Consider the following 13,274-nt stretch of genomic DNA (forward strand, 5'->3'; position numbering starts at 1 on the left):
CCCTTCAGTCCACCAGACTCATTTGCTGTTAGCTCCCTACCTCCCTCTTTTGGGGATGATAGACCCCACTTAATACTGCCCTTGAAATGATCTATTGTTTCCTCAGGTCAAAGGTCAAAGGTGTAGGGGCACAAGGGAGGTCTTTTCTTCCTTGGAATGATCCCTGGTCACCTCCGGTGAGACCCAAGTTCTCCAGCCCACCTTCTCCCTAAACTTACGTTCATTTCAGCCCATTTCCAAGTATTTCCCACCTGCTATCATTCCCACGGCACCTTCAGACAGTGTACATAAGCCAAGCATGCACCTTCCCACCTCCATCACCTTTACCCCCTCCCTTGAAGGCCCTTATGGAGTCCCTTGGGGCACTCTGCTGTTATGGGACCCAGCCTCGGTCCCAGGACTCAGCTTCTGATCCAGACCAGTGAGACTGAGTGGTAACTTAGCGGAAAATAACATTGTCCCTTTCCCAACTTCGCAGGTCACACTAGCATACATCCAACTCTGCCACTGGAACTCCCTCATAGCTCAGTGTCCCTCCCCTGCCCCGTTCAGCCCTCCTCTCAGACCAGGCAGCATGCTGCTGTTCCACCTTATTCCCAAACTCCATCCTGTAACGATCACTTCCAGTCTCCTTCCACAACCTCTGAAAGGTAGAGGTCAAGGCTAATGCTGTAGTGGATGCTACTGGACCTGAGACTATCCCTCCATCCTCCAATTTCCCCTGCACACGTCTCTTCCTCCTCAGGCTGGGAGGGAAGAAGGGGGAACCCAGCCCCTACAGTCCTCTCCAGGATGAACAAGAGGAAAGGAATGAGGCAGGTGTGTCTGTCTGCCTGCTCCTGCCTACCCCTCCTCCCCCAGAGACACTCACCCACCTGCCTGTGGGGCTGTTTGGGGGGGGCATGGTTGAGAATCCCCCCTTCTCCACCGAGGCAGCAGAACTGGGCACTTGGGAGGTCCTGATGTCCGTGGGCATGCCTAGGAGCTGCTGGAACGCTGCAGTTAGAGGTCAGGGAGCCAGGAGCTACCTAGTGGGCCCAGTCTCCCAACTGGAGGGCCAAAAGGAGAATGTTCCAGAGTCACCTCCTCAAGGTATAAGGACAAGGAAAAGGGGGGGGGTGTCTGTGTAAACTGGCCTTTTGAACAGGACTCCCCCCCTGCTTGGTTTGTCAAAATGGACGCCATTGGATGATAAATGGGGGTACCCAGCAAGGTCACGGACGGAACAGTGGGCCTAGATACGGTAGATAAACTGTTCTAGAAAGTCTCCAGACTTGAGCCTAAGTGAATACAAGCATGAACCCAAATTCCAGCTCAGGAGTGTCCTGGTGGGAGCATAAAATCAAGGAGGCGTTTTAACCTCTGCTACGTGACCCCTGGAGCTGTGGCTCAATGGGGGGCTCAGGAAGGCTGCCTACCCTCCCCCAGCTTCCCTGCCTGGACTACAGAGTCTGTCACCCTCCCCCACCACCCTATTCCCAGCCGCACCTCCTGGCCCCACCTGCTCCCTGGGGCACTAGGCTGGGCTGAGCTGGGTCTTGCCCAGGATTACTCTTCCCAGAGTGCCGCCTGTCTCTGCTGCCGGGTGCTGCTGGGCACAGCCACTCGTCCTGGCTTGTGGCAAAGGGCTCAGGCACAAAGTGGGCGGTTAGAGTTCTGGCACGGAGGGCTCAGGATCCCTGGATCCCATTCCTTAGAGACACCCCGACTGCTGTCATCCAGTCCAGGCTCCGGCTAGGTATTAGTCCCCTGTAACCCGTAACCAGCTTTCTGGCTATCAGCTGGTCTCCATTTCAGCCAGACCCCCATAAGAGAATCAAACTACAACTGCTTAAGACTTCTTGCTTCTCTGCAGATTCTTCTTAAATAAAGCCCAGTTCCTGCCCAGCTGCCCCAATCTCCAGCCTCTCCTATCACCTTTTGATTTCTATTCTCCAAACACAGAGGCTGCTCGGCTGCTCCTCCAACAGGTGGAGGTCTCTCTCCCCTCAGAGCTTTGGGTCCCTGTCCCCTTCTGCAAAGCCCTTCCCCGTCTCTGTATGACTGACTCTTTCTCACCTTGCAGGTCTCAGCTTGTATATATCACAACTCAGAAATCTCCCTGGCTGCTAGTTTTGGCGGAAAGGGCCCCATTCCTCACAAATCAGGGTATACCCAGTGCCATGCTTAAATTTCCCCATAGCCTTGTTTGTGTGTTTACTGGTTTATTGTCACCTCCCTTAGTAAGCCTGTAAACTCCAGAAGGCTTCTCTTTCCCCCAGAGAGTGCCACAAAGAGTGCAAAATAAATATCTGTTAAATGAACGATAGGGGCAGAAGCCTTCACAGGAGGGTGTCTGGGGCCTTTATAGGATCACTTCAGCCTGATTTTGCGTGTTTCTTCATTTTTGTTTTCTCCCCTTGCCAGGCGCGCGCGTCAGCTTCAGTGGAGAAGGGGAGAAAAGATGACAGGAGATAGGTCTGTCAGGCTGGGCTGCTTTGGTGACATATCCTAGGGTGTGGGGCAGTCTCCAACATCACCCCCAGCTGTCTGAGCTAGGAGCTGAAAGAGGGGAACCCACAGAGTGGGTGTCAGTCAGGTCCGGACCGTTTAGTGATTGCAGATCCTGAGAGCAGAAAGAGCCAACCACCTCTCTCAGAAGCCAAAGATGCTGCTGCCTGGCCCAGATCGCTAGCAACAGAAGCCAGGCACCTGGTGGAGAAGCTTTCCTGAGACCCAGAGGAGCCTGGGTCGGCTCACTTGCAGACGCTGACCCACTCGGTGATTCGGCATTCTTCGCAGACCACGAAACAGCACCAGTGGAAACGGCAGTGGCAGCGCTCACTGCGCGTCTGGCGCAGGATGTTGTGGCCGCGGCCACAGCACATGCTGCCGCAGCCGTCCGGGCCCGAGCTGCTCTTATTGCACAGGCGGCCCACCGTGCCCGCCGAGTCCAGACGCGGCTCGCGCTCGCAGAAGTCGGGCGATTTCTCAAAGTAGACCAGGTCGGAGTGGCTGGCCCTTCGGCGCAGCCCTGACGTGCCGGGAGCTGGCGAGGGTGCCCCCGCGGGGCCGGCCTCCAACTGGCCACCGTTGCGGTTGTGCGGCCGGATGAGCGTGGCGCGGTGGAAGCGATTGCGCAGCAGCGCCCCCACTGCTCGAAACTCAGGCGTCACCTGCCAGCACGTCTTTAGCTGGCAGCTGCCTGAGGTGCCATGGCACTTGCACTTTCGCCGCATGTTCTCCATCACCGCCTACAGAGAGAGGAACCGAGAGGGATTAGACTAGCTAGCATCCAGTGTCTCAACCCTCCCCCGGCCACAGGGGCTGGAAACCGGCTCCCATTGTACAGAAGCAAATACTGAGGTCTGAATCTGGAGCTCAGAACTTTTTCAGGCTCTCCTGCACCCCTCCCACCCACCTCCCATCTGGCTAGGCTTTGGGGGAATTCCCTTCTTCGAGCTCCTTCCTTCCTCGCCAGCCTTTCTAGCAACTGCAAGGGGGCCCTTGGGCTTGGGGGTTCTTGCTTCCTGAGCCCTGGGGATCCTAAATCTTCAGGGAAATTCCCTCTCCTTTCCCTGGAGCAAGGAGGTGCCTGCTCACCTACCTCCCAACCCCAAAGCCTTTGGCCTCCCTCCAGGTCGTGAGTGAGGAAAGGCCCCCTCCCACTGCCACCCAGCCCCCAGCTGTGCCCCGCAGCTCTTTGCAGGGAACCAGGTGAGGGGAGAAGATAGCAGCTAAGGAGACATCCTCCTGCCATTATTCCAACTCTCTTCACACTGAGAGACACAGGTGCTGAAGCATTCCCTGACTGCAGAACAGATCCCAGACAAGGCAATTGTGGCAATTGTCAAGTTGTCAGCCCTATTGGAACAGACCAATTCCCAGGTCTCGAAGGGAAACCCACTTGCCACTCACTCAGTGCTCAACTTGTTCTACAATCTCCCCCCAAAGTACCCCTTAGTGTAACCCTTATAGACACCCCCACTGGAAGTTGCCCATATTTCCCACAATCCCCACTGCAAGGACTTTTAAAGAATGCAATGAAGGATCTGGGGTCTTCGCAGCTGCTCACGAAGGCCATAAGCGAGGGAGCCTATTGCTTTGGGTACTGAAGGGCTGCATAGCCCACAAGTGTAGCCTGTGGTGTCAGCACCATGTGGGAACCCCCCCCACACACACACACACCCCACCCCACCCCCAAGCTTCCCTAGGCCAACAGCTCCAGAACATCTGCTTCCCACAGGCTGCAGCCATTAATTAACCACTTTAACAAGGACAAGGAGGAGGCTCTGTTGGTCTGGGCTGGGGTGGTGTCAGGAGCTTGGGAAAGGGGCCCCACGCACAGGATAAGGCTGGGTGGGAGCTGCATGGGACCTGAGGGTAACCATGTCTCAGTTCACCTTCACCCAAAGCCAAGATGGAAATGGCTGAATCAACTGGAGGGATTGGAACCGGCTCAGAGGCCAAGGGAAAAAGAGTATAGGGAGAGGAAGCCAGGGCTGAGCAGAAGGGTAAAGAGGAGGAAGGGAAAAGAATGGAGACAGGAGATTGACTGGGGATGGAGCCTGCCTGCTACCACGTCCCACCTCAGGCAAGTCTCCCAGTTATTCTGTGCCTCGGTTTCCATACCTGAGCACAGGGTCATTAAGAATGTTGACTTCATGGGTAAGTAGTAGGCAGGCTGATAGCTCAGGACAAATTCCTAATGCATAAATAAGGTTTGATCAATTCAATCTACTATGCTTTTCCTCCCTTCTCTGTGTGTATGTGTGTGTGTTATTATTGGTGGTGTCACTTTTACTCGAAGGAACTTTAAGGTAGTGTGAGCATTCCAGAAAAAGGAGAAAGAAGGTGGAAGCTATCATAATAAGTCCTCAGTCGGCAAGAGTTCCCTGCTGGTAGACTGAACAGAAAGCTCAAGACACAGCTCAAGAGCTGTGAGACATTTAGGGCTGGGGTACATGATTGGTGATCTTCAAGCTCTGCCTCTACAGGGCAGGAGGCTGTGGCAGTCCCGGTCCTGAATGCCTGCCTACTCCGATCTCTGTTGGTCAGCAGAGAAAATGGGAGGAGCAAGTTGTTCTGCACCGCTAGGCCCCCTGCGATGCTCCAGCGCACAGTAGAAGGGGTCCCCATGGCATTTTGCTGGCTGAATTAAGAGAGGGCTGTGAGGTTACTGAACTGGGGAAATACTGTGATTCCTAGAAGGGGGAACTACCCCGAGCGGAGGCGGAGCCCGCTTAGCAGTGGGAACATGACTGTGAATCTCACCTGCCTGCCGACACGGTTGTTGTGGAGTCTCATGCGTGCATGGATGTCTCTGTGAGGCTCCCGGGAGTCCAGAAAGTCCTTGGAAAAGCGTTCTCCGAAGCCCACATCCGGACTGCAGCCACCCCACTCCCAGGAGTCCTGCAGGCCAGGGCTGGCAGGGGGCAGAGCAGGGTGTTCTGGGACCCCGTGGCTCAGGCCCTTACCGCGCTGCAGCGCATCCAGCTGCAGACGGTGCAGCTTCCGACGGAAGGCTTCTTCGTCCCCACGCCTGGAGGCGTCGCAACCACAAGCCTGTAGTTTACCCAGGGCGCACGCGTTGGACACTGCGTGCACCACTCCAGCAGCTGCTATGGCGTAGGCGAAAGCACTCTCTCGAAAACCTGTGGCAAGGGTTTGGAGAGATGTCTCAGCGGTTAAAAGCACTGGCTGCTCTTCTAAAGAACCCTGTTCAATTCCCAGCACCCATGTGCAGTTCGCAACAGTTCCTCAGGGATCTGACACCTTCACACAGACGTACACGCAAGCAAAATACCAATGAACCTAAGATAAAAATAAGCCATTGAAGAAAAAAAGAAAGCCTGAGGCAAGAGACCAAGAAAACATGGTAGAAACGACTGAGGATATAGCTGGGTGTGGATGACTTGCTAGCACGCCATGAGATTCAAATGGAGTGTAAGAGGAATGGGGGGCAGGAATTGCACTCCCTTCTCGTTGTCATTGACACCCCCTTAGCAGGTTTGGGATTCCTATGTCTAGATCTTTTCTCCAGGGCAGAAAGTGCCCGGCAAACACATTGTTTTTCAGATCAGGCACTTAATCTACTGCCTTTCACGGTGATATCTACAATTTTAAAATAGCCTGGAGAAAGAAGGCGAAGTTTAACCCAAATAATAAATTACAAGTGATGGAATTCCAGCCCCCAGGAGATGCTAGTGGGCAGCAGGCTAAGGTCATCTGTCCTACCCCAGACTGTGGACTGCAGTGTGCCCCCTTTAGATTCAGTCTGGAACCCTCTCCCTCCTGATGGTTTTTATCCTGGTACACAAGACCTGACTGAAAGAAGTGAGTACCCTCTCATATCCCCGCCACCCTGCCTTCATTGTGTCTTGGGTCTGCTGATAACTTCTGAAGCTGGTGCAGGTGACCCCAGTGTCCTAAGTGGCATCTGGCGTGTAACAGGCAGGGTTGCAAACTGAGTGGGAAGACAGATTCTGCTTCTCATTAGAGGCTTAAGAGGCAAAAAAAACTCTCTCTGATTGAGACACTCACAGGGCCCTGGGATGTGCTAACCTGGCCTGGTGCCTGTTGTACTGTTTTCTTTGTGGGTGCCCCAGCCCGAGCCACCTCCTGAGAGAGCTCTGAACCTGTACCAGGAGAGGTCTACTCCAAGAGGTAGATCCAGCTCTCAGACCTGCAGGCTACTTCTTGCTTATTCCCCACTGAGAAAGCACTAGCTAGAAGCAGCTTTAGTACAAGCCTGTGGCTAGTCTCTGGACTCTGAAGAGAGCAGGCAATGGAAGAAGCCAGAAGAACTGTCTTCACAAGGTGAAGAATCCATCTGTGCCATAGATCCTTGTAGAGGAAACCCAGAATGTGGCGGGAGGGTGATGGCCTTGAAGGATACCAGAGATTCAGAAGAAACAGACGGGAACCTCCCACTCCATCATCAAAGACAGAGGACAAAGTCTCGGGTCTCTCAGCGGCCTTATAAGCTCCAGAGAGGGCTATGTGGGACTATATATAACCCCTAGCCCATTCCTGCCCTAAGCTTCACTCTTTGCATTCAAAGCTCTTTGTGCTCAGACAAATGTTAATAAAGATTTCATGGGTTTTGAGCAGCTAAGATCTGATTTCTGATTAGTGCCGAGGTTTGCAATCTTGGATCTTCTACTGACTAGTTGTTAATAACTAAGTCCTGGGCCAAAAGACTTAATCTCTTTGTGCCTCAGTTTCCCTCTCTGCAAACGAGTGTTATCATTATCTCGCTAGTTGTTTCTCTAAGAATTGAACAAGTTACTGCATTTGAAGTACTTGGAATGGTGTCACACTCATAACAAATACTACAGAAACATTGCCGTTATTGAGTTAGGAGTCTTCTTGCTGTCTGATCTCATTCAGTTCTGCTACATTTTTTTACATCATTGTTTTTTGTTTCACCCTGATCAAAGACAGAGCCTAGCAGCTCATGACCCATGTCTAGAGCAAATCATTTGGATTAGTGGAAGTCTACGAAGCAGATTCTACCTCTTCATCTTCTCTCTCTAGCTCATGACATCCTGGTCACATTTTTCTGTTTTGTAAGGAGTACAGCTAGGACCAAACAGGAAGGGATGAAGATTGATCTGCAGCCTTCAAAGGGCTTCCTGGAACTTGGCACAGGCTTCAGGGGAGCAGAAACTGCTGTGAGCGGGTAGAGCCTAAGGGTAGACCCAAAACTCCAGGACATGCACCCTGCATTTATCCCCTGCCTTTTATCTTCAGAGCTCTAAGCATGTCTTATTGCTGGGAGAGTCATCAACTTGTCTACTCTAGGACACATGGCAATACTCAGACCTCCAGAGGCAGTCTAGACCTCAACATTGACCCCCAAAACACACACCACCAAACACACACACACACACACACACACACACACACACACACACTATGCAAACTGGGACATCCCAAGGCTACAGAGGTTATGGAGCCAAGCAAGCCCCCACTTAGCTCTTTTCACCTTCCAGGGCCACCAATTTTCTACTTAGGGACATGGGCTCCAGCTGAGTCTTCCTGCTGAGAAGGAAACCCAGATATCCCAATTTCCAGGCCTATGACTCTGTACAGACTTGGCATCGAGTCCAGAAGGGTATTCAGAGGCAACTACATCTTTAAGGTTTTGGTGAAGACAGGCATGAAAGAACCCAGAAAAATATAACCCACAACCTTAGAGAACTCTAAACCCCATGCAACTTAAGATGACTCCCCACTACATGCCTTTGACAGCTGTCACAGCCACGTGTGGAGGTGACCAGGGCATGCCTGGCCACTCTATGCTCTAAGCATCCATGCTCAGAGAAGTCCTGCCCATTGGGTCTGCCCCAGCTCCCATTCAGGGCCCCAGTTTCGGTCTTGGCCCCAACTGTCTGGGCAGATGCAGGCACTGTGCCATCTGGCCAGCTGGAGGGGGAAAAGGGTGGGGCCATGGCCAGCTGGGCTGCCCGGAGCGGGGGGGGGGGGGGGCTTGTTACGATGCACAATTAGCCGCCCTGCCTTTGATCTGGGACAGAGACTGCCAGCATCTAAGTGGAGTCAGCTGCTACTATAGGCCACAGCCAACAGCCAGAAAGGGGGCCGGGGGGAGTAGGCTTGGAGGACAGGGGAGTATGAAGGGAAGATGATTTAGGGGCCAGTGGGAACAAGGAAGGGCCAGAAAAGCTTAGGCTCTGCCCATTCAAGTCAAAGAGGGAGGGAGAAAGAATAAAGGTCTGGTCCCCATTCGCTCCTTGCAAATCATCTATGCATGCTCCCAAGCCTGGGGTGCTGGGATGGCGGGGCGGGGCGGGGGGGGGGGAGTCCTGTGCTGTGTGCTGTGCATGTGGGAACACTTAGGCATGATACAGAGTGGGTGTGTTTACTCAAACATAGGTGTGTGTGTGTTTACTTCTTGGAGTACTTGGAGTACAGTTCACCTCTGGGTTTGGTGGGCATTGATCTTGTAGTTCAAATGCATACAGGAGAGGGTTAGGCAGGAGCTCTAAAGTCAGGTGGACTGCAAGGAGTCCTGGCTCTCCTGCTCATTTATAAACTGTATCACGAACAGCAAATTACCCAACCTCTCTTCGCTTCATTTGTAACGATAATAATAGGACCTACCAAGTGGGGACCATTTGAGGACCCTAAACCATGGATACCGTGTTTTAGTACAATGCCCAATATATACTAAGTGCTTAATACATGTTTGCTAATTTATTAGAATGTCATCAAAATACTAGGACTTTAGATGACCCCGAGATATGATTATCTGTGCCTCAGTTTCCCTAAGTGCCACTACATTCCCCAGACCCTAGATGCCTGGTCTTAAAACTATACTCTCTGAAACAATGTTTTAGGATGTTGCACTACAGAATGTTGCACTGCAGGCTCTGGCTACTTATACTGCTGGTTTTTCCTGGGCTGGGACCCTGGCTTGCAGAAGGATGTCAGGCCCCTTCTTTCCATTCATTCCCAATGTGGCTGGGTCTTAGGCCCAGGAGCACCTAACCATGGCAGCTCCGGGGACAGCTTTGCAAATCTACCACACTCTCCTTTAGTTCCTCTCACTTATGGCACGCTAGGACTTAAGCCTAGGCCTCCTGAACCTCCTACAATCAAATCTCCTGGTCCTCACCTCCTGAGGGACTGATGGAGGAGTCCTCTGTTCATCCCTAACAGATGTGATGTCCAGCACCCAGGCAGTCAGCAGCCTGTCTGCATTCATGGTACAAGATGCTGAGGGTACCAGTGCCCTGGTCACTTACATCATTGTTGCCCTTAGGGCTGGGCAAAGAAGTTAGCATGATTTTAAGGCCCTCTCACAACATTTTTTCCCCCTGACTCTGTCAAGCTCCTTGGAGACTCCTGTTCCTGTCCTTATTCCTCCCCCCCCCCAAGTCTGCAGGCCTGTTTATATTCCTGGGTTTGTCCCCTTCCTACCTTTTACCCTCCTCCCTTCCTCAGACCCATCTGCTCATAGTGTGACATTGCCATAGAAAACCTAAGGAACCCCCGCCCCCCTGCGCACACACACTCACCCTCAGCAGTCCTTGAAATGAAGTATAGCGGAGTATGTTTTAAAAGAACTTTCTTAGCAGCCTAGATCAGAGGGGTCAGCCCTTATATTAAAGCGGTGTGCCTGTGTGCATGTGGGGTGTGTGTGTGTGTGTGTGTGTGTGTGTGTGTGTGTGTGTGTAGAGCCCAAGCCAGGTAGACAGGCTCCACAATGATCACGATGAGACAGAGGAAGAAACTAGATAGCCAGGGGCTAGCCTCCACCAAGAGTCTCCTGGTGGGATTCAAATTTAGCGAGTCCTGGAGAAGAGGACCTAGAAATGGATTATGAAATGAGCCCAAAGGAAGGTGGACCTAGCAAGATAGGAGGGCATGCTCCGTGGCCATGATGAGGCAAAGGGGGTTGGGAGGATGGCAACTGTCTTTCCAAAAGCCCAGAGCCGTCCCCACTAAGAAGGGAGAGGTAGAAATGAGATGTTGCAACGGATGGGGGGGGGGGAGGCAGAATCCACTGAGGTAGGGCGGGGTTCCTAGGCCAAGGAAAGAAGCCCTGCCCCGCTGGCTGACGGAGTCCTGGAGCCGCAGTCCCGCCCCCTCTCAGCACTAGGTGCTGCCCCGCCCTGGCTAGCCCTGGCAAGTCTCCCCCTCCACCCCTAACCTCTCTCCCCACCGTCCCCCCAGCTCACCTCCTGCTTATTAAACTGCAGGTGAACCCAGAGCACCTGGCCCTGCGCCAAACCCGCTCGGCTCCAAACTCTCCCCTAACCTTCAAAGACCCCAGGTCCTTCACTAGGTGTCAGCAGCCTGATTGGGACACCTGGATTCAGGCTAGCGAGATCAACAGGACTAATGGGGATCACCGAGGCCGAGGCCGAGGAGAGGACTGAAGAGCTAGCCCTGGCTCATCTCTCTGGTGGTGGCAGGGGAAAGACCCTCAAAGCCTGCAGGAGCCACCACTGTGCAGAAGTTGAAGCAGGAGCCCAGTAAGAAATGCATCTGTGGGGAGGGTAGGTGACCCAGCAGCCACCGGGTGGCAGAAGGTAGTTCGAAAGCAGTGAGTACCGGCCTGGCCCAGCCAGAGCCTGGAAGATGCTGAGGCCTGTCTGCCACTTGGTGTCAGCGAGCGCGGGTAGTGAGGAGTGGGTGGTGGGGTGGTGACGTCGTGCAGTGGGAGTGGAGCAGGCCTGCGGGCAGGGGGTCACTTGCAGCAGCTCCCAGCTGGCAGGAAGGAATAATCTGACTGTGTGGGGCTAGAAGGACAGCACGGGGCAAGGTGTGTGTGGGGGGGGGGGTGCTCACAGAGAACAGCGCAGAGCAGTCTGCTGCGGCCCGCGGGGATTAGTTCGCGGCTGCATGCCGCCACACGCGTCGGGCTGGGCTCGGCCGGGTAGAAACAGCGCCCGAGGCGCGCGGGGGAGGCAGGAGGGAGCGCGCAGGGGCGGGGCAGCGGCCTGGGGCTGAGCAGAGGGGAGGACGAGGTGGCCCCTAACTTAGGGGCCCAAGGGGTGCAAACATGGGTTCTACTGAAAGAGGGGGATCCTGATTAGGTTCTTTCTGCAGTTGGGGCACATTAAAGCCTGGGTCTCGCAGAAGAGGCACTAAGGTTACGCCCCTCCTTCTCCACAACCAACTAGAATTGCTCGCTCAAACCCTAAGGAGCCAGGGCTACCAGGTCCTCTCATTGCCCTGACAAGTAGCTGAGAGAAGAAACTGTATCCAGTTAGACAAACCCAAGCTGCAATCTGGCCGCAGAGACCTGATTCAAGGCCTCAGCTAGGTCAGTGGGAGCTGAAGGAAGTGACCAAACTACCTGCCTCCCAGAGTTTAGCCCTCCTAGGGAGTGTCCACGTGGGCTTGGGTTATCCAGAATTGGGGACAGAGAACAGGTAGTGCTCCTCGGAGCACTGGGGGAAACGGGTTAACAAGGCTGTTGGGCCTGCCTGGCAGGAGCCACTGTTCACAAGCTGGCACACACCAATGCTTTGGGGGGGACGATGAGAATGACACCCAGACTGGTCTATATCATCCATAGCAGGCTGAGCTTCTGCAGGAGTGCAGGCCACTCACCGGGCTGGCTTCCCTACTTGTCTTGTGTGACAGGAAGTTCTCTCTTTCTCTCCACTTCTCCCCTCACAGGCTCTCCAGCCTTACCCTGACCAAAGCTTACCCAGTCGAGCATAAATTGAGGAAGGGGTACGGATATTTTCTGAGTCTGAAGCTTGAGGCATGTAACAGAGAGGGATAAACCAATAGTCTAGAGGTCAGGTATGGAGCCTGCCTCAGTTAGAGAGGCTTCTGACCCCTGTTTCTGCCCCCCCCATACCCCCACCCCCCACCACTCTGGATACTTTTCTAAGACCAGAAAGCAAACATGGCTTGCAGATACAGGGGTCTAAGGAGGTGCCACCTTGCGAGTTCATTATAGATAGCTAACAGCTTCTGGGGTACAGGTCCTGAGGGGGAAGGGCAAGAGTTTGGACCGAGGAGCAGCTACCTCTACTGAAGATAGGGCTCTCGTAGGGGACTTTGTTCCGAGTCTCCAGGCTGGAGCAGTTCCAGCGCTGGTCCCGGAACTGATGTTGGCACTCGTGGATGGCGATCTGGATGCCCTGGATCGCTGAAGCAGCCACGTCAGGGTGACGCACACACACCTCCATCTGCCGCCGGCTCAGACCGGGCAGTGTCAGGCACACTGTGTTGGCGTTGAGCACAGGCTCTGGGGGTAGGCGGAGGCCCAGGATGTCGTTGGGTGCTGACCTGCAGGCATATGGGGTGGGGTGGATAAGCATTTTGTGGGAGACTGTGAGGGCCTGTTTAATAACACACATTCTGTCCCACAGGCCATAATCACTCTACCCCAACTCCTGGTTCTTAAGTTTGGGCCCAGGAATACATGCCTCTCCCCATCCACTCCAACACGATCCACCCAGCTGCACACCCATGAAGGTAAATATGTGCACTCAGTATTTTAGAAGTTCGTTCCTAGGCACAGATTCCTCAAAGGGTGCCCCAGGAGCCTATCCCAAAGCCATGCTTCAGCAACTGGCATGTTTCAGACATGCTTCTGCACACATATGGAGGAAGCAGAAAACCAGGGCACTTACCACTTACACACTTAATCAGACAGTTACACACACACACAAATTCACACATATGCTTGCACATTGGCCCATAAACTCTCTTAGTCAAACATATATTTATGCAAACTGCTGGTTACCCAACCCAGCTTACTGAAACACACACACATACTCACACACACACACACACACACACAC

General features: G+C 53.6%; 1 protein-coding gene across 1 annotated transcript in view; it reads right to left on the bottom strand.

The window, feature by feature from the left end:
- Window positions 1–2,220: 2,220 nt before the first annotated feature.
- Wnt10a (Wnt family member 10A) overlaps window positions 2,221–13,274 on the bottom strand; it is an 11,818-nt gene continuing 764 nt past the window's right edge. Inside the window, exons 2-4 of the mRNA XM_005361617.2 lie at window positions 12,494–12,756; window positions 5,254–5,633; window positions 2,221–3,233 (exon numbers count right to left, since the gene is read on the bottom strand). Coding sequence (XP_005361674.1) covers window positions 2,736–3,233; window positions 5,254–5,633; window positions 12,494–12,756 — 1,141 coding nt within the window. The 3' untranslated portion in view covers window positions 2,221–2,735. The remainder of the gene's footprint in view (window positions 3,234–5,253; window positions 5,634–12,493; window positions 12,757–13,274) is intronic.

This window comes from Microtus ochrogaster, linkage group LG4, assembly GCF_000317375.1.
Source record: "Microtus ochrogaster isolate Prairie Vole_2 linkage group LG4, MicOch1.0, whole genome shotgun sequence".
Lineage (NCBI taxonomy): Eukaryota > Metazoa > Chordata > Mammalia > Rodentia > Cricetidae > Microtus > Microtus ochrogaster.